The sequence below is a fragment of the Lineus longissimus genome, chromosome 9 (genome assembly GCF_910592395.1).
Source record: "Lineus longissimus chromosome 9, tnLinLong1.2, whole genome shotgun sequence".
NCBI classification, from domain to species: domain Eukaryota; kingdom Metazoa; phylum Nemertea; class Pilidiophora; order Heteronemertea; family Lineidae; genus Lineus; species Lineus longissimus.
Genome location: NC_088316.1, coordinates 13599677 through 13626514, shown reverse-complemented (window position 1 = coordinate 13626514; position 26838 = coordinate 13599677). Strand labels below are relative to the sequence as shown.

General features: G+C 40.6%; 1 protein-coding gene and 1 long non-coding RNA gene across 12 annotated transcripts in view; one reads left to right on the top strand and one right to left on the bottom strand.

Annotated features, from left to right (window-relative positions):
- The first annotated feature begins 1086 nt into the window (after positions 1 to 1086).
- LOC135493984 (uncharacterized) lies at positions 1087 to 8765 on the top strand. Of its 4 annotated transcripts, none has more exons than XR_010448332.1 (6): positions 1087 to 1176; positions 2859 to 2977; positions 3546 to 3678; positions 4148 to 4982; positions 5470 to 5670; positions 6063 to 8765. It is a non-coding gene; the product is annotated as an uncharacterized LOC135493984 (long non-coding RNA). The 4 variants fall into 4 exon arrangements; XR_010448331.1 differs by having other exon boundaries at positions 3546 to 3692; XR_010448333.1 differs by having other exon boundaries at positions 3546 to 4982; positions 6063 to 6296; positions 6669 to 8765.
- A 969-nt stretch (positions 8766 to 9734) lies between these two features.
- The window catches only part of LOC135493979 (protein diaphanous homolog 2-like), a 30834-nt gene continuing 13730 nt past the window's right edge, over positions 9735 to 26838 (bottom strand). For 2 of the 8 annotated variants that reach the window (XM_064781688.1, XM_064781691.1), the window contains exons 11-26: positions 26390 to 26506; positions 25857 to 26145; positions 25321 to 25734; positions 24993 to 25110; positions 24500 to 24532; positions 23211 to 23303; positions 22810 to 23006; positions 22561 to 22647; positions 22133 to 22285; positions 21774 to 21903; positions 20089 to 20210; positions 19684 to 19848; positions 19076 to 19211; positions 18683 to 18802; positions 14640 to 14768; positions 9735 to 13755 (exon numbers count right to left, since the gene is read on the bottom strand). In XM_064781688.1, coding sequence (XP_064637758.1) covers positions 13682 to 13755; positions 14640 to 14768; positions 18683 to 18802; positions 19076 to 19211; positions 19684 to 19848; positions 20089 to 20210; positions 21774 to 21903; positions 22133 to 22285; positions 22561 to 22647; positions 22810 to 23006; positions 23211 to 23303; positions 24500 to 24532; positions 24993 to 25110; positions 25321 to 25734; positions 25857 to 26145; positions 26390 to 26506 — 2377 coding nt within the window. In that variant the 3' untranslated portion in view covers positions 9735 to 13681. Of the gene's footprint in view, positions 13756 to 14639; positions 14769 to 16401; positions 16428 to 17042; positions 17084 to 17764; positions 17821 to 18682; positions 18803 to 19075; positions 19212 to 19683; positions 19849 to 20088; positions 20211 to 21773; positions 21904 to 22132; positions 22286 to 22560; positions 22648 to 22809; positions 23007 to 23210; positions 23304 to 24499; positions 24533 to 24992; positions 25111 to 25320; positions 25735 to 25856; positions 26146 to 26389; positions 26507 to 26838 lie in introns of those variants that run through there. The other 6 variants (XM_064781692.1, XM_064781693.1, XM_064781689.1 and 3 more) reach the window with 6 other exon arrangements.

Sequence of the window (26838 nt, the reverse complement as noted above, 5' to 3'; positions counted from 1 at the left end):
AAGTGCATTACATGTATGTGGTCCATTTTACTGTTAGTTTGTATGTAATGTGAATGAGACAAATAAATATTTTGTATTGTATATGAGACTGCCTCTTTTCTGTCAAGTCTGTTGAACTTGGATGAAAATTGTTTTCAGAGTAAATTGCTCTGTGGTGGGTATTTCAGCAGCCATCGATGCGAGTTGCAGAGCTCATCTCAGTAAAGAGTGCTGTATCCAGTTGCTTTTTTGGTGGAACCGATTCGCTCTCCAACTGGGCTTCGACAACCCCCGAGGACAATGCCACAACTGGTTGTATGAACACTCTTTCAGCTGGTTATCAGATCTCCAGTGTGACTTTCAAGTAACCACAGGCAGCCCAGGTTTTGCTACATCACAACCGATCTTCTTTGCTCTCTTCCACCTGGTTATCATATCTCAACAGTGACTCGAGGATTTGTTATTCAACTGGTCTCACCGTCACCAACAGCCATTGAGGACAATGTCACAGCCAGTCTTACTAACACTCTTCCAGTTGGTTATCAGATCAACTGGTCTCACCGTCACCAACAGCCCTTGAGGACAATTGTCACAGCCAGTCTTACTAACACTCTTCCTGTTGGTTATCAGATATCTGGAGTGATTTGGGAGTAACCACAGGCAGTCCAGGATTTGCCATACAACTTGGTTTCCAGTCAATCCCCAACAGCCCTTGAGGACAATGTCACAGCAAGTCTTACTAATACTCTTCCAGTTTGTTATATTATCAGATCCCTTGAGTTATTTGAGAGAAAGTAACCACAGGCAGCTCAGGTTACTGGTTCGGGTTCGGAAAGGACTTTGAACTAGCGCCAGTCAAAGTTATGGACTGGGATCCAGGCCTGTCATCAAAGACATTGTCACAACCAACTTTCGTCCCGGTGACAGTTGTTTCAAAATCAAAGATATTTCTGAATTTTCTGAATTTTGAAAAGTTAGGGAGACAAACTGATGAAACTATCAGGAAAAGAAATTTGATCTACATGTAGTGTCAAGTATTATTTTTTTAGATGAAGAAATTATTCGAAAATTACGTCATCCTGTCTTCACGCGATCGTCTGCCCACGAGGAAGATCCACCGGCGCAGCGTCTTTCAAGACTTCTCCGTTAAATTGTCGATTTTTCCTTTATTTCGCGAATAAAGACATATTTTGGATGGTAAGTTCATTGATAAAGTAACATGGCTCATCCATATTCCGATATTTTGTTGGGTTTCTTGTGTTATCGGTGCAATAATAGGGCCTTTTTTACTGATCGGCAAAAGTGGTGAAGGCAGCGCGCAGCGTTGCAGCAAAGCACACGTGGTCTGCGCGCTTCAGAAAAAACCCATCGATTTTAGCGTGTCGATTTAGTGTTTCATGATATTCGCCATAGTGCCTAAGCCAGATATTCGTGTTCTGTATGTAATTCTGCGTCTGATAAACTTTAGTGCGTAGAGATATTCACCATTTTTGTTAGCGAAAATTATGTTGAAACTGACCAGTCCAGTGCATAACTGAAGACAATGTTTCGGCGGCCATTTTGAATGCACAGCGATGCACTGAACGATGCACAGCGAACCACGTGTTCGCTGTGTTCATGAAGGACATGCACACAGTGACCTGTCCACAAAAAGAATTTGATCTGTCCACAAAAATTCTTAAACAACTTTCACCATGCTCTGCTGAAGTTATCATCTGAATTATTATTTTTTAAACTACGCATCTCCATATGATCATGATTTATAAACAAGTAAGCCCTTAGTGCTGATTTTAACTATGTGTAATCTAACTAACTTTGTAATTTTACATAGGGCGTTTTTAACAATGTATATTTCATATAACCTTTGATTACCTGCTTTGTAATTTTAATTGTATATTTTGTAATTATTGTATGTTGCCATTGGCCCCTAGTGGGCGTTGATAAAAGATTTGAATTTGAATTTGCATGCATGAAGGTGTGACATTTGATTTCCGCTGGAACAGGGTCCAGAAGCAAAAGCTAGGCAAATTGTCTCCCCTCAAGGACCAGGCCCTGGTCACCAAAAATGGGGTTTTCATTAATTCTTGGAGACTTGGGCTGATTTTCAAACTGAGGATTGAGGAACATATGTTCTTGCCCCTCCCTCCCTGAGTCCCTCCTGCAGTTTCTGAGCTCTTTTATTGTAATGTGTGGTGACCAAAAGTTAGTCATTGCAAAGGGTTTTCTCCAAATTGTGGACCTTTTGAAACAAATTTGGGTACATACCTGAACCTTTCCAGTTTCTTTAATGTAAAATGTGTTACATGCACTGGAAAGAGCTATGAATGAGCAATACAGGTCTTTTAAAATTTTTCTCCAATTAATAAGAAAGATATTGCAATTTATGTTTTATGATTTTTGCAGTCTTTTGTCACGAGAAATGTAAGGACAATATTCAGAATTGAGAAGGGCAATTAGACATAATTTCAGGTTCACTTTCTAATATCTTCCTTATTAACAGTGCTATTGAGCTAGAAAATGGTCTCCATGTTTTTTTGGGTGCTCTTTATATTTCACTTAACAGATGTTGCTTCTATCTCCCCTAAATTGGTGCAATTAATGTTTCCATGGAAACGGGCAACTCCCATTTCTCGCCATAAATTGAATATTTACCCTCTGGGTTGAATATTTGTTATTAGGGTTTATTTTGCTGTTCTCTTCATTCCAAACACCAGATTTTGCCTAAGTCCACGAAATATTGGGTGTTCTCACTGAACGGTGCTTCTCCCTCTCTATACTTCCTCCCTAAAGCCTATTACCCCATGTGTCATGACCAAAAGTCATTCAAGAAATTGGCCCGGGGTAGGGGCTGTACAATATTTCCTTGTTATCTTCTGCAGGATCAACATTGAAGACAAACAAGCAACAGAGCTAACGACAGCGACTGGCCAGGATGGTGCGGGCAAGCTGCGAACACATGTACAACTTTTGGGGGAGAAAATGGAGCCAAGCATATCCGGTATGGTATTGCAAAGGTTTTCATTGACAACTCGGTGAACTTTGTGAACGATATGTCATGAATGTCTTCACCCAAGTTTATGGAAAGACAATGCTCCTCATCCATTGTGGAACATAAGGTCACAATGCATCTTCATTTCTTTTGGTCTTTTGCTGACTGCAAAAAATACCAATTTTTCTCCTTTCCCATGTGGTTCTTGGGACCCCGTAGTAACTGCTCAGGGGCAGTCCTGCAGGGATGCTGCTCCCCCGATTCAAAAGACTTTCTTCAATCAAGGTTCTCCAAGCATAACCATGTACCAGTAAGATGTTTCGGGAGTCACAACCTTGAGAGAATTTAGGTCTTTACCTGTCCCAATCTTGGTAGGTAAGGTTCTAGTTGACCATAAACCATGGAAGAAGGTCACAAACTAGAGGGAATTTATGTCGTCACAGTCTGGGTCTGTTAGCTGTCGAAAATGACAAAAAATAGTTTCTGAATAATAGCTGACACTTAATCTCATTGTGTTCTCATAATGTCACGAAATTCAGCCAAGTTTTATATAATGAGAACTGTACTACTTTTCCAGGCCGCGCTGTAGACCATGATCCGGTCCATGTATTATAGTTGACCAGAGGGACGCATCATGACGTTACGGAGCAGGAGCCGCAAGATTGGGACAAGAGATGGCGTGGTAACCAAGGACAGTGCCAAAAGGAGATGTAAGAATGACAGAGTGAGGACAGTAGATACATTTACCACTATTCTGACAGCAGACTTATGCAAGGGTATGGCTGTCTTGGGAGCAGTGTTTGCAGACTTGATGCAAATGACCCGAGCGGAAGAACGAAGCTGGCAATGCTGGCTTGAGAGGTGTGCCGAAGAATCTCCCTTGGATCAAGCCCAGGCCTTATTGTGTGGTGGCCAGCAGTGTTAATCAGATGATGACAATGTTACAATGTGTTGACAATTTGTCAACTTTACCTCAGTATTTAAATAGGCCAATGAATGACAAGGACAAGGGGGAAGAAACTAGAAACTGAAGTCTTCACAAAATGCCTAAGTAGCTGGGCGAGCTATGCTACCTCGATTAGATATTGAGAAGATGTACGCTTCAGCATGATATCAAGGAGTCTTTCGTTCAGTTATGGCCTACAAATACTTGCATGATAATTCTAGATGCTTTTTCAGCCTGTTTCAAGATCAGGGGCGTGGCTGTCACTGAGGTTGTCCAAGACAGACCGATGCTATATCACTGTTGAAAAAGACAAAGCGGTTTGGTTTGGCATGGCTAAGTATTGACTGACATTAACTGTCAAAATGGTGTGACTTATTACTTGCCTGTTGTCTGAGAAACAGTAATGCCAGTCATTGGACATGTGACAGTGACAGCTTAATTGACAACACGGGAACAAAAATTTGATGTCGAGCCAAGGATAACACAAAGTTGGCACCATATTGGATTTACAGACCGACTGTACAAACTTGGCAACAGCAAAATAAGCCAGTGACAGGATACCTAGCTACATATCTACCTCTGCTATGATGATAATGAAAGGATGAATGCCAGCAGGATGACTAAGTGACAAACACTTTCACGTGTAATAGCCTTAAAAATTTATGATCGTTCTAATGGTTTTGGCCTTCTGTTTCAGCGTAGGGGCCTAGTTTTAAGATTGAAGGACAGGGATGTCACAGAGGTCTGGAAAAACTATTGTTAACTAGGATGCACTCGCATCTGGAACACCTGATGTGAAGGAAGGCTGGGGACGCACCAAGAAAGATATTCTTTCCAGGCATGTTGCCAGTGCCACAAAGAACAGAACTGACCTTGCAGTGAAAAGCGTGAGGAGTTACAAATTCAGGCATTCTAGTAGTTTGAGATATTTTTCGGCCTGCATAGTTTCAAGGAAGATGAGATGGAGAGATACAACATACATGGAGAGACATGTGTCCATTACATAAAGGTCTGTGTGTGTATCCTGAAGAGGGATTCAGTTGACTTTTGAAGGAGCAAATATTTCGGGTAAGAAAATTGTTCTTCATATTCCGTCAACAAGTCGAAAAGCTGTCAAAAGCATTGACATTTCTTGCCCTTCATTCAGGCAAGAGAAGTTTGAAGTACCATACAGCTTCAAATTCATGTCCATAGGTTAAATCTTGATTCCTGCCCAAATAATGAACAAAAATCTGCTCAACATCAAATCGCCTCAGACAGCGGACTCAACTGATTATCTGAAGATGTTATTTAGTATTTCATCGCATTAATACACCATCCAAGGCATCTTGTGATGAATAACAGCAGGAGTTCCCTCTGTGGACTGAAGGTAGGTTGGCCTAAACAAGGCATAAGAAACTGGACAACAACGCAGACAATTCTCAACATTTTATCTTGCTAAATGTATGTAACAAGTTACTGCCAACTATTCACAGAGTCTGAGCAAACGTGACTGTTCCGCATCATTGTTTATTTTGTTTACAAAATTTTATTAATGAAAACTGGTCCTTTCCAGCTCCTCCATGAGATGGCACAGACTGGAAAAGAGAAAAGCAGCTGCACCATCGTCCTCCTGGTGGTAAGCCAATATCAGTCCACATGCTAAGGGTTGCAACTCCAACACCTCTAACAAGATTTCACTGTAATCATCTGACTAGAGAAAATGATGAAGGAATCTACAATGTCGTTGCAAGGACAAGCAATCTTAGAATAAAAGGTTGGTGTGCAATGTGAATCTGTGCAGGATAGATGTACAGTAGCCTGCCTGCCGGATAACTTATCAGAAAGCAAGTACAGTGTATGTCCAGAATGATGAGAATGATAAGTCAAAAGGTTTATAACAGATTTAAGTCATAACACTGGTCAAGTGCTGTCCTGTTGTGTTCCTTTAATAGAAATGTTTACATTCTAAATAGCTGTTAGTCAGTAGTGCTGGCAAGTTCCTGGCGGATAAGGTTGCAGAGTGAACTGCAATCACTGTACAATGTCCTTGTGCATTTGACAACCCCCTCTTAGTAAGCCAGAGGCCTTTCATGGAGCTGTTTCTAAAAACTCTTGTCTTTGTAGAAGAAGTCATTAAAATCAAAAGAATTATTTTCTTATTTTCAGCACCTCAACGGGAAAACCACTGGTAATTGAAGCTGGTAGATCGCCGTGACATCTCTCGTAAACAAGCTGGGTTATGGACAAGGATCACATCAACTAAGTTCAAATGTCTTGAACACGATAGGGCCCCTTCCATTCTGACTGGAAAAGACATCTATCATCTTTGGTTTGTTCATGATCAAGGGAATCCACAGTTTCTTTGCTGGGAAAAATGGAAAGCAGTGGAGTTCAACAATGGTGCGACAACATTTCCTGTCCTAGCCAAGGACCTAAATATTTGATGATATCATTCTGTCGTATTGCAATGTCCACAATCATTTTATTGTCATCTTTTAATGGCTGTCGTTAATTGAAAGTTTAAGAATGAATAGTAGAGCGTATTTGAAACGACCGGCCATTTGGGATCAAAGTCCCTGTCCGTGATCGAGAGCGCCTCAGTCATCAATTGCGTGTAGACCATTTGGCCTTGCAGCGTGCCTGGGTTAAACATAGCCCAAGGAAACACTACGGTTATAAATGGAAAGGAGGAGATCATTGAAATCACTTGACAGAAAACTGTGCTGAACATCTTTTTCCTTTACTCACGTTCAGTCCTTATCATTATTTCAGCTTTGGTTCACCAGTTATACAGAACATGCAGGACATTGTGAACACTGAGAATATAACGAAGAACTGAGTGGCGCCGAAAATACCTCAAGATTTACTTTTTCAGCAAAGAATGACTTTGTAGGCCTAAAGGTTTAGAAGTTATACGTAAATTGAAGGTGACCTTCTCAAGCGAGGAGCCAACGTCTTGGTATTGCAGCCACTGTAGCTTAGGTAGTATAGTGACCTACATGAAGTTGTTTTCAGTTATTAAAGTCCATGGGGTTAGTCGCATTTAACCTTGACTCTGTTGGACTGGGTCGACTGAATGTGATAAAATAATTAAGACCGATTTACAAATGAAATGAAGAGTCTGCATTTTGGTGCAACTGCATTTCTTGCTTCGAAGCAATATTTTGTGGCAATGTTCAGGTCTTTTCCTCCCGGGCAAATCTGCATACCAGTAATTATGTGCAGACTTGGCTCTTCCAGAGATTGTAGGACTGGGTCCATTGAATGTAACAAAAATAATTGATGCCTATTTACAAATGAAATGAAGAGTCTGCATTTTGATGCAACTCCATATAACTGTCGGGTGATTTTGCTCTGAACTTGTGACACTCTGATCGGTCTGAAATAATCACTATCCCGCCCCTCTGGGAAAAATTTGCAGCCAGATTGCACCATTTCCTGTTACCGTCTGAGAGATGGCGATGTCAGGGGCGCATGACGGTGGTTAAACCTATTGCGAATGGGCAGCACAATTGGGTGTAGGATATTCATAAACCATTGCACACTCCTGAATCTGCGGTGGGTTGGTACCCCACGCTACGTAAGGAGTAGGTTTGTGGGTAAGACTTGGTCCACGTGAATGGGTCGTGCCTTAAAAATGATGAGAAGTTGCGAATTGACGCCCTGTGAAGTGTCCTTCGACCAGCTAGTGCTAATCCGGTCACTGTCTCCAGGTCACCATGCCTCGGTCAATGAGCGGGCGAAGCACCCAATGGCTCCGTCAGGAGTACATCGTCAACTTCAGCCCGTAGACAAACCGGTACGCGCACAAATATCTTAGCTGAGAGTGGGGGACATCAGTAAAGTGCTTCTCATCGGGGTAATACAGTACCACTGTATACAATGACCCCATTTTTTGTTGGATTCATTTCCACTGAGGAATGGTCGATAATGAGAGTTTCGGGCCAGTCCGATTGTCACCAGTCCAGAGGTTAAAATACCTGATAGTTAAGTGGCTTTCCCTCAAACTGTATACTCTTTCATGTCAATTGTAAATTAGTGTTGCTTGGTAGTGTTCAGGGTCTTTTTGTCAAACGGGCATATCTGCATACCAGTAATTATGTGCAAACATCATTTTTGCTTTGAAGCAATATCGTTGCTACACTCCTAAAGCAGTGGCTGTCTTCAGGTCTTTTCTGCCTCGCGGGCAAATCTGCATACCAGTGATTATATGCATACTTGAGTTTTGCTTTAAAGCAATATCAGTGCTACACTTGTGAAGCAGTGGCAGTGTTCAGGTCTTGTCTGCCTCACTGACATATCTGCATACCAGTAGTTATGTGCAGGCTCGGCTTTTTCTTTGGAGCAGTACAGTTGCAAGATAAATCCTGTTTGTAATCTTATAAATCAGTTGCTCATTAAGGGCTTACGAAGGTTTTGATGCCTTGCTGGCATATCTGCATACCAGTAAATATGTGCAGATTCATTTCTTGCTTTGAAGCAATATTGTGGCAATGTTCAGGTCTTTTCTGTTGCAAGATAAATCCTGTTTGTAATTTTATAAATTAGTTGCTCATCAAGGGCTTACGAAGATTTTGATGCCTTGCTGGCATATCTGCATACCAGTAAATATGTGCAGATTCATTTCTTGCTTTGGCAATTATCTAATAGTTATGTGGCTTTACCTCAAACTGTATACTCTTTCATGTCATTTATAAATTCGTGTTGATCGTTTTACCTCGCATCTCATGGGCAGAATGAACAGTCTGGTGGAGTCCTGATGCTCCCTGATGTTGGTCTTTGACTGGAGATCATAATCACTCTGGTCAGTTCCGTGATTCCTTTTACCACGAGCAGGCCCATTTAGGCCTACAACCTGTCATTGTTGTAAATTCCAGTTAAGAATAAAATTGTAAACAATGCAAGTGTCTTTTTGTTTGCTTTAGTGTTTATGGCGTTACATTGTTAGATTAGAGCTGCAAAAGAAACTACCTAAATTAGCAGAAGAAATGCTGAATAAACTAGTAATGCTCTGAAAAAAATAGCATTTCAAGAATCTACGGATATGTCACCTTGAGAGTTGTGTCTCCTACCTGGAAAATGTGGTCGCTGTATTGTTCATGCATAGGTGTCTTTGAATTTCACCACTTCAAAGTTTTGTCTGATCTGATGGCATGACTGGGACAATGTCACAATCTGTAATGAACACTAATGAGTCTGATTCGGATTTGTTTTGGGGTGTGACGTGAAGATTTCAGTATAAACTGGTGTGGTATATGCCACGGGGACAACGTCACAACCAGTGATTATGGCCTGGCCATGCTAGATCTGTCGAGGCTATTTGCAAGAGTAGTACACGCAAATACAGCTTTAAGGGCCCCACCCTATGTGTCATTGGCAAGAACAAAAAATCTATCCATGCAAAAGGCCTAAAAACATGCTCCATTTCTTTGGAAAGGGACTTAGGCGATAGTAGTGTCATCTAGCGGTAGAAAGTGGAACTGAGAGTTTTGGACGAAGATTTCAGTTAAATTTTCTGCCGCGAGTCGGCGTTTCTGTTGCCTAAGCCAATTTAAGCGACAGTGGTACTATCTAGCGGTAGGAAGTAAAACTGAGTTTTTGACGCAGATTTGTTCATTTTTCTGCCGCGAGATAGCGCCACTGTCGCCTAAGCCAATTTCATACTGTGCGTCTTGTTATGGGCGTTTTGCCAAAAACTTGAAAGGGCATATACCACCCACGGTCGGACCGACCAAACTAAGCTTAGAGTCATAAATAAACCTCTAAAGGACTAAGTCACAACCAGTCGATTAACCCTCTTCCAGCTGATTATCTGATGGAGAAGACAAACTGATAATCTTCTTAATGAAATGTCATCCATTTATTGGTCCTCATCTTTATATTTACATTGTATTAAACTAACACGACTATATGCACCTTTAATGTTACATAAAAATAGTCCCATGTCAAAGGAATAAGCAAAGGCAACATTAGCATTCTGCTCTACTTTTAGCAGTGTCAACAGTAATATACTGTGTGTGTCAGAAAATATGGAAACTGACCATTGCTTTTAATTATCCTTGGGTATTAAACTTAACCAAGATATAAACTAATTGTTTTGGTGGATGCCAAGGCAGAAAAATAGCTATTGACAAGATAACAACCTGATTTAGTGATTAATTTACAGCAAGTAACCCACTTATGAATGGTATTGACCAATTATATTTTGCTTGGAACCCATGAAATTTATGGGAATGGACTCCGGGACAACCTGTATATTGTCTAAATCATTAAGGAGGTCCTCAGCCCCATACATTAGGTTTTTTATATACATGCACATTTTTCCCAAAGTTCAGGGAACAACTGATAAATTACCACCAATGACTGAAAATAAAAGTGTAACCCTATCAGTGTTTTAGTCATATTACAAAAATATATAAGACTCACTTATATATATTTGATAATTACCCTTAATTTCTCAGGGTGTATTGCATAAGTATCAATGTACAGGGTGGTCCAGAATTATTATCCCTCACACAATGGAATCCCAATATAATTCTATTGTCCAAAGGAAAATAATTCTGGGCCACCCTGTAGATTACAACAACTTTCGGAGGGGAGTTCTAATCAAAATACTACGAGAAACTGTATCTTTTGAACTACAGGCTGGATTAATTGTGGTTATTTTTGAACACAACAATGTGAATTAAGGTATATTGATGATGTTTTTTTATATAAATGTAAACGTACACTGATCCTATGGTTTGGGACAAATGTCAAAATGTCACCAATGACCGACGGGGCACAATATAAGAGGCCCAACTGGCATGTTAACTTTATTATTACCAAAAACATATAAATATAAGGTTCGCTGACATATTTTTGATAATTACCCTCATGTTCTCTCAACTTCTCAGGGTGTATTTCATAATTGTTGATGTAGATAGACACAACTTTTGGTGGGAGTTCGAATCTAAATGCTGGGAAAAACAGTACCTTGGCCCATTTTATCACAGCTACATGTATCATAGATGAATAGACTCACTGATCATTCATGACAATGAATGAAAGATACTTAATCAAATCAATTCCCAAATTGTCTGGTTACACCAGTGGCGGATTGAAAAATCTGGGAAAGGGCGGGCACCACTCCAGCCTGAGAGGAGCAAAAATGGGATGTCGGAATTGAGGAGGGTCTGGGGTCTCCCCAAGCAAAAATGGAGAAATTTGGCAGCCACAAATGTGTGTTCAGGCATCTGAGAGCTAAAATTAGAAGTAGTTCTTTGCTTGTTATGGAGAGATGGCCAGAAAAATCTTTGCCTTTACAATAGAGTGAACCCTCATGCCTCAGGAGCACCCACCCCAAATCCACCACTGTGCATATAATGACACATGTATTTTTGACACAACAAATACCTCACAGTGCATGCGCAGTGCATTTTACCACTGTACACATAGACATTGATATTTGTACAGCATAGACACAACAGATACCTGAGAGTACACATAGGTAACCAGGCCAAAAATGAATCAGTCTCATTTAATAAAATAACATTCAACATTTCTTGGTTTTTCTGGAAGTTTTGGAAAATAGAATTTGGTTTCAATGATATTTGATATTACCTGAGATAGTTGTTTGTACACAAACATTTAAAACAGTTACGGATATGACATGAACATTTTATATAATACAAGGTCTTGAGGTGATCACATCCGGTTTTGAACAAGGGTAACAACTCGGACAGAGGACAGAGTTACAGGAAGACGTGTTCAAGGTTTCACAGAAGACGGGACGGGTCCATCAAAGGCCATCATAGCGTCACAACAATGTCACAACACAACAGCCAACATTTCTCATGACTTATTGAGTTACATTTCACCCTTGCTGTACAAATTTTGAAACTTGAAGACTACATATAAATGGCATGCATTGCACCATAAACAATAAGATTGATATGGCCCATAATGCTAATTTCAGGTTTTATGGTTAGAATTGACCAATAGTAGGCTCTACTTAATGGATGGTAGTCTCCTATCAGATATGCACATCAAGGAAAGTTTACTTATAGAAAACAGTACAAGCAGTTTCACAGTAGCAGGTAACAACAGGATCAGTATGGATGGATTATAAAACCTGTCACGTAATAAGCTAGCTATACAAAATTTGTTTACTTGAAGTACAAAAGGTTTTTTTACTTGTAAAAAGACATTTACACTAAACAGCATAAGTTATCCATACTTATCCATATTTCCATGGTCAGCCACAGGGACTACTATTTTAAGAACACAAATATTTACCATGCATATTACCCTGAACAGGCTCCCACAAAGATTCTTTAATTCCTTAAAATTTCCTCCCAATCTAATCCCAACACACTCAAAAAAACATGAACAGTGCGAACTTCTTCTTGGATTGCAGTACAAACGATTTTTACAAAATACAAAGATACATTTACATGTAACAGTAAAAATACTTTTCACAGAAAGAAATACATGTTTTAACTGGTTTTAGGCGATGCACGAACTTACTACGGTACATTAACACACCCATCAATCGGCATCTTAGCCCTCGGAAAATAAAAAGTCAACAAAATATCCAACCAATAACGGTTTCTTTACAATGACTTCATAAAGTGGAACCCCATTCGTATTTACCGGTGGGGCAGGAAAATAGAAATGCATTTATACACAATGCTGTAGTGGAAGTATCATGCATGCAAATTTGCTGAAATTGGTATTCACACTACCAAATGTATATTCAAGTACATATTTACGGAAATGTATATTCAAGTACATATTTACGCAATGGAAAGTTTCCAGAGTCAACTATACATTTCAAATTTTTAACGAACGGTGTTAGCCTTTAACATTTTTTGACACACCGTGCACACAGTTTCAAAGATGAAGAGAAAAGACAGAATTGTGTAAAGCAAATGCAAGCGGCAGTATATACATATTCATTGGTGAGCGGTGAGATGAGGCAGCTCGGTGTCAAAACTAGAGCAGAGTGATCAAAGATGCAGTCGTGTTGCTATACAGGTGTAGTATAAAATCATGTACAGTAGAACCTCTCTATTAAGGACACCCTCGGGACTAATACAAGTGCTTTCCATAATAGAGTGGTGTCCTGATTAGAGAGGTCAGCTTGAATTGAAAGAACCAATCTGGGAACAGAACTAGTGTCTTAATACTAATAGAGAGGTTCAGGGAGGTTCGTCTGAATATTCTTTCTCAGCACATCAGGCAAGGAAACTGTGGTGCCTGACAGTGCAATAAATCAATCTGTTTTTGGTCGAATCACCCAGATTTTCTGCAGCTAATAGGAGAGGATAATGAAGTGATCTAAAGGTACTGTTAACCCCATGATATCTACAAGCATTCTATTTTGATTAAGTTCATAATGCTGATATCATAATTGTTTGGAATTGCTTAAAATAAGGAGCGAATTTTCCTCCAAAAAAAGGTTTTATAATGTTCGGAGACATTTTAGTTCAAATTACTCCATAAATGAAAGGTAAATTTACCTCTGGAATCTATAACCACAGCTGCCAACACAGTTTCTAATGCAGAAATGGGGTCTACAGTACCGGGCAAGCAACTACATGTACATGTACTCTCCATCTTACCTTTATCACTGAGCTGAATGGCAAGGGTTTGAGCAAACCTCACCATCACACCTCTCAACTGTACAGGCAAGATCGGATTTCGCTACACTATACACCACCACCACGACCAATCACAAATCCACATTTTAGTCAAAACCCCGCCACAAACCATGCTGCTTCTATACTTGCTTGAACACAATTCTATTTTCGATACTCTCTCGTTTCCAAGAGGAAATCTGCCAAGTCCTTAGCAGAACTCATCTTTGGCTCAGCTGCTGAAGAAATAGTCAAAAGTAGAAGAAAATCGATTATGATATTGGAAAGTGTTTTAACAGGTTCACTTTTAAAACTCTTCTATTATACCTGATTCTACACATCTTCAGTACGGACTTCAACTGAGCCAAACCTGACCCAGTTTGACTTATGTCATCCGATGACCACTCACCAATCAGCAGTTGTAACTGTTTTGAGCTACCATAGTACACCAGAGGGACCAACCTTCTGCTCCCAAGATTCCCATTTCTAAGAACATTGGTGGGAGCTCAAGCACTAGCATATGACTCACTTGTAAAGTGTTTGAACTACGTATAGCAACAGCAGAGGGACTAACATCCCGGTCCCAAGATTCCCATTGGTAAGAACATTGGTGGGAGCTCGAGTACTAGCACATGACTCACTTGTAAAGTGTTTGACCTACGTATAGCAACAGCAGAGGGACTAACCTCCTGGTCCCAAGATTCCCATTGGTTAGAACATTGGTGGGAGCTCGAGCACTAGCATATGACTCTCACTTGTAAAGTGTTTGATCTACGTATAGTATCAGCAGGGGGACTAACCTCCTGGTCCCAAGATCCCCATCGGTTAGAACGTCGGTGGGAAATGGAGCACCAGCACATGACCCAATCTTTGTGTACGGACCACAATGACAGGGAGTTCTAACTTTAAAAACAACAGATCCTCTAGACGATAAGACAAATGATCATTCCGTGACCTCATGGATGAACCCTTTATCACTATAAAGCTTTTAACCGGGCCAGCAGCGCCTCAGCCTCACTATCAGCCGAGGAATTATCCCGACTACTATTGCTAGGTCTGCGGTTTCCCGCCACAGGCTGTTTTACCGCCATAGGCTGTTTGAACACCGTAGGTTTTCCCGTACCTTGTTGTCTGGATTTCGAAACTGGGCTCTCAGCCGCATCGTCAAAGTTTATCTCGCGGACAACTTCTGGGGTTCCCTTGAATACGTCCTGTCGCGATCTTGACCTTGCGAGCTGGGCCCGCCTCTCCGCTGAAAATAGACGAGTGGTTTCCATGAGATTTGGTAATTCAAACATGCTCAAGAAGCAACTGAGGATGAGATAAGATGGGACTTATAGAAAATTGTGATATATTGTATCAAGTGGGGTGAAATTGTCCATTATGGTAGGTTCCAGATTCTGAGAGGCTTGAAGAAGGTTCCCATTTATACATGGTCAACTTTGAAAGTATCAAATACCTAACCCTATCGTAGATGAATGCAGCAAAGACTGGTACATGTACAAATGTTCCCATTATTTCATGATGTGACAGTTTCTTAGTGTCTCCTTACAAAGCCAAGGTGCAAGAATGACTGGTTATGTTAGCTGAGTCTTACACCGGCAGCTGTGGTTGGCCTGTGTCTTTGGATGACAGGTTTTACAAACTCATCTTGCTTCATCTCAGACATAGCCAGGTCAAGGTGTCTCAGCTCTGGTGTTCACACACATCAAATTATCTAGCTGAACAATTGTAATGGAATTTGAAGTGCAAAGGATAGGATAGGGCCACAAGGTGATATACAGGGCGTATCAAATATGCATCACATCTAGTTGTACAATTACGACATCATAGATTTTCAATGGAAAGTGAGGTCGAATTTACTGGTCAGGATCGATGGTTTTTAAGATGTAGGATGTCTGGGGACATTCTGAATGGGCACTACTGTATTCTTGGCCATTTAAAGCCACCTTAACAGAGTTTTCCCATGATAATTCTACCAGGTTTAGATAACTAGGCAGAGAGGGTGACGAGGTGGGGGAAGGGAACCTGGACCACTGCCCTGACCATCTAATTCAAGGTGCGTATAGGATTTTGCCTCAACAATTTGCCACACCATATGACCATACAACTCCATGGTACCTTTTTCACCAATCCCCAATACAAAGGGTACAGACCTCAAAGAGAAATCAAAACATTTTCATATTCATTCAATTGTTTTGGGGATTCATCATAATCTAAAAAATTCCATCTGAGAAATTGCAATTAAGAATGCTATACTTAAAATACATAAGATATCAGCATGCAAGTTCATACAGATATGTCAAAAATATGTTCGAAGGCAAAATGAGAATCGCCCAAACCCGGAGGGTTCTTCCATCCTGACCAAAGTAAAGGGGTCTATTCATAACCTGTCTAACATCAAGAATAGTAAGGATTGAGGTAAGGTTTTCATTTTATCTCCAGCAACTGACTGATGATCCTGCTTGTGCTACCCAGTATGCAAACCTTATGGTAAAATGTCATGCGAACGTGTGATTTAACGCAGAACTATCACTGTGATAATCAATTAAATTAATTAAAACTGGTGAGTGCTAGGTTTGATAGTTATCACTGGGCACAGTGTTGACCTATCAGGTTACAACCACCTGTGACGACTCCCGCACACATTGGATTTTTGTCTCATTTGATAATTTTCACAGGTCGCTGAAGAAAATCTCTAAAAAATTCAGCATGCTTGACTCGCCAGTCCTGAATTTCACATTCAAGTTGGCATTTTCTCCAGTACTTCTCATGTCCAATCAGTCAGGTGCCAGACATTAAACGAATAATACCGTAGGAGCATGGAACATGGAATGGGGTACCAGGGTACAGTAGGATGTGAATTAAACCATAGAGCATCCAACCTCCTTTAAGCGTGCAATCCTATCAGCTATAAATAGAGAACGTGCCATGAGGTTAAAAAGTTTTAAATACTGCTTCGGTCAAGTTTTGAAAATCTTGCAGCACAACAGCTAAATGCCCAGAAACCATTCTAACAGAACAAATTTAAGTTAAAAATGTGCTGGTTTGAGTCCTTCTGGCAGTGGGTGGTATTAGAAGTTCTTGATATCAATACAATCAGCTAATTAGACCCAGTTAATTAGCCACATTAGCAATTAACTAGCAACAGTCGTAATTAATCAGCAAATGAGCTATAAGTTTTCCACAATATCTCCACCAGAAGAAGCCACCCCGGAAAAAAAGAAAGGATCATGGATGCTATTACTAGGAGTCCTAAGAAATAATTAAACATTGAAATAAAAATAAACGTAAATTCATTCTATATTGATTGTACCAAAACTATTTTGATTTTGAATAGTAGGGTTCATGTTGGCCTCCATCTTGCACATAGCACTGACTGATAACATTATAGAGTGATTTTACAGTCTGTTTAGTGAAATACGAGAGTGCACTTGGTTTACCAATGAAATACTTTTGGTACAATACTGAGTAATTGAGCCCCAATCAAGCAGTCAAGCAACCCTTAGTGTCATAGCTTGTTTACTTAGACAAAAATGCCAAGCCTCGGGTCGTCAAATGCCGCTCCTGTTAATTTCAACGAAACAGTAATTCAAAACAAAATCAAACTTTTTTTAGAGTGTTACAAAAAAAAGTACCTCTGGTGATGTAGTTTATACACGTGCATATATATCTAGAGAGTAAGGGGGAGTAAATTGACAACGAAACGATAGTCAGCTTGTGATATGTACAGCGCAAGAGAAGCTTCAATGTTTAGAATGATTTGAGCAGCATTACACAAACATATTTCTGGCTGAACAGAAAAGAATCTGTCAAATCTAGGCCTACATAAGTTCATGCTAACATCTGTATCAGTCATAAAACAACTTTACAATTGACAACAGCATTCAGGTGAGATTGCAATTGTAAGATCAGCCTATCTGACAAAATCATGCATAAGATGTCACAACATATTCGAAGGGCTCGTCAGGAGAAATAGATATGGGAGATATCAATTTACTTGGCGGGAACTGATCTTATTCATTTGTTTATGAATTTACGTAGGACAGGGAGTGATGGGTAACTCCAGCAAAACATACATTGCTGGAGTTTACGGGTTCCAGAGTGATCAGTTCCGTGTCCTGACTAGCCCTCTATTCGTGAAAGACAGTCTTCTAGGAAATACAAATTATTGTACACCAAGCAGAGGTGTTAAGATGTGCATGACAATCTGTGAAGCATAGATTTAGTCACACTGACTGAAATTACCCAGAGTCATTTAAAATTGCATTAGTAAAGGAAAACATCTTCCTCGTCTTCCTCTTCTTGATAAATGAAATTTGAAAGAACAAGAAATACGGCATAAAAAACAATTTAAGAACCCCAGAACCTTGTAATTGAAAAGCAGATATAATTTGAGTGATTTTTACAAAGCTAAATGAAACACTAATGTAAAGAATGTTAATTGAGTGAAGTTTGATTTAAGTGAAGTTTGATTTGAGTGAATTGAAACTTAAAATTTGTTCAGACCTCCAGGTGACGTTGTCTGATTTTTCTGACTCTGGCCGCTGAATAGCAGGAAGTTTGAAAAGTTACATGCCATGAAAACAAGCAATTTTTATCGCTTGTCTGCAGGTGAAACTGGTAATCACTGAATTTGACAATGATTGCAGATTGCTGCAATCATTGTCGCTTCTTATTGCAGGCACCTGCAATGACCACAGGAACTTTTGGATTCAAATCGCTGGTTAGTGGGGCACTTTATTCTCCAGAGAAAAGTGAAGAGCATTAACACCATCCATGCATTGAAAATATCAATTAGGTGCCATGAGGGGAATCTGGGGTGCAAATGTGCTGCCATCACACACAACCAAATGCATACCGATCCTCTTTTAATAGACTTGGGAAGTCCACTCAGGACCAATATTCACACATTTGACAAACATGCAAAAACCAATCAGTCAAATTTTGGAAGTCTTTTTCTTTCATTGGTTAACATGTATAATATTATAAGTATTTTACTAACTTTTGCTCTTGGTATTAAAAAATGTACCCTACATCCAGCCCTAAGTGAGTGTATTGTTAGTTCAGTTAGTTAAACAAAATATTCCTAGTCTTAAAACTAAATGGAAAGCCTCAATCATTACTCATTTCTTATGAACAAATGGGACTTATATTTCTACTAACCTCCTGCTGCCCTCGGCGTCCGTCGTTGTTGTCCAGGCCGTTTTTCTCGATTCACACTAAAAGCTGAGCCAGACTTCAAGGCCTCTAACAAGTTGTCCATGACGCCCTCTTGGTCACCCTCTGCAAATTACCAGAAAAAAATTATATGAAATATTACCAAAAGTAACACATCAAGTGATGAAGTGAAACTCGGATTCCGTCTGCTTTGATGAAAGATTCAGTTGCATCAATTTGACTCAAAATATAAGAGTATGTCCACAATGACGAGAGACTGAGTTGTCACCTCACAACGCAAAGATGACGGAAGTATTGTTGTCACAAAAAAGAGTACAACCAGGAAGTATCAACGCCAAAAAAGAACGAAGAACGAGGCAAAGATTTGGCCTAACGTACCTCCTTCCATATCGACTAATTGATTCCTCCTTGCCCTCTTCTTTTCCTTCTCAAGATCAGCCAGACGTTTAGCCTCCTTCGCCCGGGCTACCTTCTCCTCTGTTTCCCTCTTCTTCACGTTCTCCTTGTATGCGGCCTGAAACAGGAATCAGATAAGATGTGATAGGGGGTCGGCATCCCGATAGGAGCCATGATTTTCACTAGGACATCACGACAGCCAAAACGACATCAAACTCGAGCAAAATTGTGTGTTTTGGTGTCAATATGGCAAACATGACATACGCATTTTACGAATATCTTAAATCGCACCAACTTGATACCCTTGAGATGATGATACCCTACATCTCATCTCAACAAATATGCCACACACAGTGGATGTAGAATACTGATGGCAACAAAGGCAGACAACATCAACAGGCTTCAGAGAGAAGAAGAGGCAGCCCGACCAAAAACCGGGCACTGCCGCTTCAACCAACACCTGAGAAGACCAGGCCAGCATAACGCTGGTATCTGTGGATGTGGCAGCCCTGTAAAATGCCAGAAGATGTCTGGACGATTTATCCCTCAATAACCGACCCAGTAAATAGAGGTTACAATGTACTACGTACCAAGAACTGATCTTTGAAGTTTTTCAAGTCTGAAAATAATTCCTCTATGGTGTACTTCTGCGGGTTGAAGGCATAAAAGACAGATATGTCATTGAACAACTTTTCCATTTTCTTGTGCATCTCGGAGAGGACAGTGTGCTGGTCTTTGGCAATGTTGATAAATTCGTACGACAGGTTAAGGAACTTTAAGTAATAATATTATGGAATGAAACTATTTGGGAGATTTCTTAAGAATAAGAAATATTTAAGTTCTTTGCTAGTTGGCTATGTCTCCATTCCTCTGACAGAGACCAAAGCCACCACCATGTACAGTACCTCTGAAATATGACCCAGGGAAAAATTCAAATCTTGCACTTTTTCACAATCACAGATGTTCCGAGTTACTCATTGCACTAAAAAGGATATTGACATCACAGGTTTGAATTTGTCATCCGCAGATATGGACTTGTAGGTTTTCAACCGTTTATCAAGGTTGTCTAAGCTTTTATTAATCTTTGTCATATTCTTCTTTAATGTCTCTTCAGATACTGAAAAACAATAAAAAGTTTGATCAGAATTTATAGCAGCAATATAGGAAAGATGTTATTCAGGTTTACCTTACATGTTATCTGGTTACCATATTGTCTAACAACATTTTCGACCTTTAGAACCTTAACTCGCGTATGTGACCCGTCACAGCAAAACCAGGCGCATGACGCTATGAGCTTGGCAGGTTGAGACGGACAGGTTGTTCATTTCTCTATTGTCTGCCTTTTGTGAAATATGAGCACATCAATTTCTTCCATTATCTCCTGGTGTCATTGAGGCTCATCTTCTGTGCGACATGCACCTGGTTTTGCTGTGACGGGTCACATATATGTGTATCTCTGGTTTGGTTATGAAGTGATAATGAAATGGCCAGGGCCATTGTGCTCACCTCATGTGGAGGAAAGATGGATAAAGAGCATGGTCTTGTGTCATGTAGTGTTAGGTTTGATGTAGGTCCAAGCAATTACAATTTCCCCAAAATGGCCAATTTACAGTACATTCGACCTCTGTGACCTTGAAAAGTAGGTCAAATCAAAGAAGACCCGGGTGACACATTGAATGGTTGTTAGAATTAGATGTACCTATGATATAAAATTGGTGCCAATCGGGCAAGTCATTACTAGGAATAATGGCATTTTGAAGAATTTAGGATTTGGCCCCCTCCCTGGAGGCCAAACGGCAAATCAGATCGCACCAAACTTCGGTACCTGAGATCACCTGACCAAGGGGTACATGTGTACTTAATTTGTGATCAATAGTCATTGCAGTTAAGAAACGTGCCATAGTTACGGCCCGACGGCGAATTTACGCCATTTGACCTCTGTGACCTTGACAAGAAGGTCAAATTAAAAACCTGTGTGACATATACTGTATGGTGGTTAGATGTACCCATGATATCAAATTGGTGGCAATCGGGCAAGAAGTTAAGGAATAATCACATTTTTAAGGTTTTTGGATTTTGCCCCCTGGTGGTCAAGTGGTGAATCATATTGGACCAAACTTCGGTCCCTGAGATCACCTGACTAAGGGGTAAATGTGTACCAAATTTGGTATCAATAGTCATTGCAGTTTAGAAACGTGCCATCGTTACATCCTAACGGCCAATTTACACCATTTGACCTCTGTGACCTTGAAAAGGAGGTCAAATCAAAAACCCGGAGGATATATGATGCACCTTTGCTAGAAGTACCTACCATATTTTTTTCAAAATTTCCCGACTACTATTAAGGGAGATATTGCATATTTTCACTTTTAACGTTTGGCCCCCTGGTGGCCAAACCATGAAACGAATCGGACCGAAACTTGGTCTCCCAGGTGTCATTACATAAGGGTACATGTGTACCAAGTTTCAACTCAATAGCTCTAACAGTTACGAAACGTGCCCTGCTAACGGACGACGGACGACGACGACGACAACGACGACGACGACGACGACGACGACGACGACGACGACGACGACGACGGACGACGGACGCCACGGTATGGGATAAGCTCACCTCTGCTAAGAGGTGAGCTAACAAGGAAACTCGCATCTATTTGAATGATAGACTCCCCTTACTTACTTCTGGCTGCCTTGTCTAAATGAGTGAGGTCGTCAGGAAACTTGAGGGCGTCGGGGAATCTCTTCTCAACGGTCGCCACAAGATAATGAAGGAGGGTCGTTTGGTTGTCTGCTGCTTTCGTATTGGATAACTGGAAGAATACGAGTTGAATTCAATGCCTGGGGTATTGGCCCGGGTGAGGGGCAGGAGTCATTAGGTCTAGACTGTGCCAATATAAAAACCACTGACATTAGGAGGAGAAATACAACACATGAAGAAGTATAGAAACAATGTCTTAATTTTGCCGGGGATGACCCAGGGACAGGCCTTTTGCCTCAAAAGAAGGACACATATTCCTAGCAGTAAAATTCGTACTATACCTTTGTGATAAAGCTCAACTCAAATCCCACGGACTGCGCATTCCTTGTCCCCGAGTTCATATAATTCCCAAATAACAATATAAGTTCTAAAATCTTCGAAAACCGTCCGCTTTGTTTCACTTCTTCCAGCGCTTGAGTTCCCGCCACGATGTCCTGAAATACGGAAAAGTTAAGAAATAAAGGCAATGGGACAGAGTCCATAATGGTATCATTCTCTCTAAGGATATCACACATACTGGTACTGTTTCGTCCGGATGTCCTGAGGTATTTCCAGCCGGCCAACATGCCCGGTTGCAGTGAGAGATATTCAATTAAAATTACGCAAAACTTGTTACAAGTTGACGCACGAAATTCAAAGAAGTATTCACATGATGTGTTTTTTATAATAGTTGCGGACTATCTCAAAGAAAAAGACTTTTCTGACTTACTGGTTTGACTTCTGATACAATTTCGGCGAATCCCATCTTGAACGCCATATCATTCAATCTTGGCGTTATGCCCTTTATCTCTGTCATCTGAAAGACAAGAACAAAACAGTGACTCGCTAAAACACTTTGTACTCTCGTCCCGTTGCGATATTCTTGCAAAACTTGGCGCTGATAACCATACCACTACAAGATGTGAGTCATGGTTCTATTACAATAATCATAATCGTACACATTTCATCCACTGCTCACCTCGACGACAAACTGTTCCGGATCAGCAAGATCATCATATTCGTTTTTAAAACCTTGCAACGTCGTCATCTGTTCTTGAGACGGCATATACTTGATGAGCTGCTCTATCAACTCCTCTGACAGATTATCCTCATCCATGTCGATAATCCGCCGTTTGATTTCCTTATATGGCACTTTGACTGATCCAAGCAGGATAGCTGAAAAGACGGAATTGGTGATGATTTGGCTTAGGCGAGAAATATGCTCAGAAATCGACACGCCATGGCATAGACACCAGATAACTATCTACGACAACTGTACCAAAAGATTGTGATTACAAATAGGCGATTTAACTACTGCACATGTAATAATGAAATCAACAAGTCGAAATGATGTCGCTTTGCTGTCTGATATAAACTTACAAAGATTCTGTCCAGACTTGCCATCTAACACTCTGAGTTGCTTAGCTTTCTTTATTGGTTTTGCAGCGCTGTCCGTGTCGTCTGTCGCCTTCTCTGAAATGCACAAAATAATGAGGTGTCAAGACCAAACTCTCATGTCGATTCCTGCAATTTCAAGAATGATCGATGACGATGTCATCTCCGTTTCAATAAATCAAGTCAGAATGAATCAACAGTATCAAGCAGACCCTGTGCTTCCATACCCCCTTCCCTGCCTAAGAATTATTCATCACGGTCTACACAACAGTAGGAATTCAAATTCCGCTCAAACTGTAACCCCTAATTGGTTTTCACAAGTATCCATGATCAATCAAAATGGTACAGTCGAAGAAGCCTAACAACTTTAGTGCCCTTAACATGACTGAAGATGTCCTCAACGACATGTTGTGATGTCAGGAAAATGGGGAACAAATAAAAACCTCTATGTCCTTTGGAACTAGAACAACAACTATACAATGTTGAGGGAAGGATCACAGTTTTAGTAAAATCAAAATCTAGTGTGAATATGAACTTAAAACCTGCTACCAGAATCTGATCACCTCTAATATTGTAATGGTACCCCTAAAATGATGGTGCGTATTAAGCTGTTGAAGTTAAAGATCTCATATCTCTGCTAGGAATCAAAAATGATTCATTCCGTATGTTTCGAGTGCATATTTCTTGGGGAGTATGGTGGAACAGCTTAAGAGCGTGTGACTAGTAATTGAGGGTTGTGGGTGTAAGGCTCGGCCAGTACCACTCGGTACTTTAATATCGCAATGGACAATGCCAAAGAAATCTACACTCATCAGATACAGGTTTAAGCCTGTGTTCGAGTAAAACCAATCCACTTCAAATAGTGATAAAAACACTAAAAGGAGACAAGTCTAACAAAGGTTTTGTGTTCAAAGGGCAACATAAATAGTGAGGGCAATCTATGATATCAAAACATGCAGCCACACCGGTGTAACCCTTCATGGACTCTTCATGATTTCTTTTATTGAAATATCTACATTGAAATGTTAAAACACTTCAGAAAAGATCACATAAAAGTCGGACATCAAAGAGGTCAAAATTGTCATTTTTCAAATTTGCAAGATTTTCTAAAATTCTTCCCATTTCTTTTATGATGAAATCCTGATAAGTCCATAAAAGGGTTCTAAAGGCCTACTTCCACGTGAGCAACACTACACGCTCTCTGCCAAGGAACAAGTGCATTGTGCGTGAAATGCTTATGTGGAAATAGGCCTTAAATATCCTCATCCTTAAACCTTTTCTTTCTTGAGGCTCATCCCCTTCCGCAGCTATCAGTTAAACAACACAAATGATTTGAAAACAATAACAAATGCAACCAAAATGTAGACAGTCTCAGGACAAATACAATTTTTGAACAAGCCCCATTGCTGAAACACCTTTTTCCATAATTCGGCGGCAAACCTCGTCACATCCAGTTGATTATATTGTTCCATCTCTGGTGGCATTTACAAAGATCTAAATGAATACACACCTTTAGAGAGAGTGAGAACAGCATTGCTTAGAATTCGATATAAGAACTTGACTGAGAAGGCATAGTCACTAAGGCTGCATATCAATGGGCATCACCCCGACTAAAACCTACAGATACTGTGACCACGCTTGTTAGTAATACTTATAGAAATAGTTATATAGTAATACTTTCAGAGCACTTGAGACAAGCAGCCTCCTCCATCCTCATCATTTAGTGAACTAATCATAAGGGGCAAATAAATTTCAACACGCACTTACTTTTGATGACCTTTGTCGCAAACTGCTCCGTCAACCCACTCAATATATCCTCACTACTCAACTCCTGTTCCTTAACTTTCACCCAGAATGAGTCTTTTTCTAGTGTCTTGACATTGATCTGAAATATTACATCAAAAGTACAATCAAGACGTCTTAATTACTTTACCAAAACTAAACCAACAGATCTCAAGCAACAAAGTTAGAAAAAACATATAATCATTTTCATCTTAGGCTTCATGGTTCTTTTTAGGATCTTAAGCACCTTAACGATGATACGCAAGATGCTGTGAGCTCTACTGTGAGTTGACGCAGAAAAAGTTGTTCGTACCTTATTCCAGTTTGCCCTCTTTAAAGGAACTGCTGTCTTGAATGACATCTTGGGCTCCATGCCATAGGGAAGTTTAGCAGGAGATGGTGATCCAAAGCCTGGTGTTCCTGGGAATGGTGACTTCATCCCTGGTGGTGGTGGTGGGCCTGGAGGACGGGGACCACCTGGGAACGGCGGTGGCGGAGGAGGGCCACCGCCTGGGAAAGGTGGTGGAGGCGGTGGAGGTGGGCCACCCCCTGGGAAAGGTGGTGGAGGCGGTGGAGGTGGGCCACCTCCTGGGAAGGGTGGTGGAGGTGGAGGAGGTGGAGGGGGACCACCGCCAGGTGGCGGTGGGGCTGGTGGTGGGGGTGGGCCACCACCACCTTGTTGTTTCACTAATGCACTTGATACTACAGCACCAACGCCATCTTTTATCTAAAATGAAAAGAAAAAGATGGCATTAAACTTTTCAGTGAATCAGTCACACAAAGGCATATTACTGGTGAAATAAATCTTTTGTACAGGCACCCCCCCCCCCGAATGATAAAGAAAGTTACCTTTGTTTTCAACTGATCGATTTCCACTTCATATGCCTTGACTTTTTCTTCTAAACCTGCAACTTTTGCTTCAGCCTCCTGTTTTGCTGTCACAGACTTTTCCAGTTGGTCCTCCATCTCCACACTGGCCTTGATAGAACGCTCCTCAGCAGAGTGTTCGGACAGTGTTCCTATGAGCGGGTCGACGTCTATACAGAAACGTCTGGTGTAACTAAAATCGGGGTCTATCCCGTTTTTATGTAGGACTATTTGCGTGACACATTCCTCAATGAGTTTGTAGTACTGAGGTCTGGAAGAGGGAATTGTTGTTTTTAAATGATTTTGGTTAGCAAGAGTTTCACAGAAATTCTTTGGCAATGTACCATATCATATTATCAAACACTTTTCATTTACAGTGAAATTCTTTGTCACACACAATTCTTCCCAGTGCAGAGTAAATAGAGTTTAAAGATCCATGAACTCTGAATGGTTTAGCGGACTTTGTCACAGGAAATGGGACTGACGCTGAAGAAGATGAACAAAGATAATTTTACCTCACATCGGCGTCATCTCTAATGGCAAGTAAGTGTTGTAATATAGAAAGGAAGAACATCTCAGCGTCTGTGTTCATTACGGTATTCTGGACTAAGTGGAAGCACTCTAACGGGTCACTGGCGACTGGTTAAGGAGCATTTCAAATCTTCAAATACCATTTCGGTATTCTTCGACGCGGGTTGGGTAAATCAATGTTATATGTAAAATCATCCATTGCCCATTTCAGGAAAGACATGTGTCTTTGCTTCTTCTTCAACTTGCGTTTGCAACTTGCTTGGTGAAAGATTCAGCAATGCTCTACCCAGCACAGGGAACTACTGCGAATCCCCTTGAACAGGTTAACCGAGCAACGATCCTGGCAAGAAAGATCTATTGTAGTATCATCAACCATTGGCTGAAATTCGACGTGGGCCTCAGATATTTAGAAAGAAGAAAACTGCTGTCTATC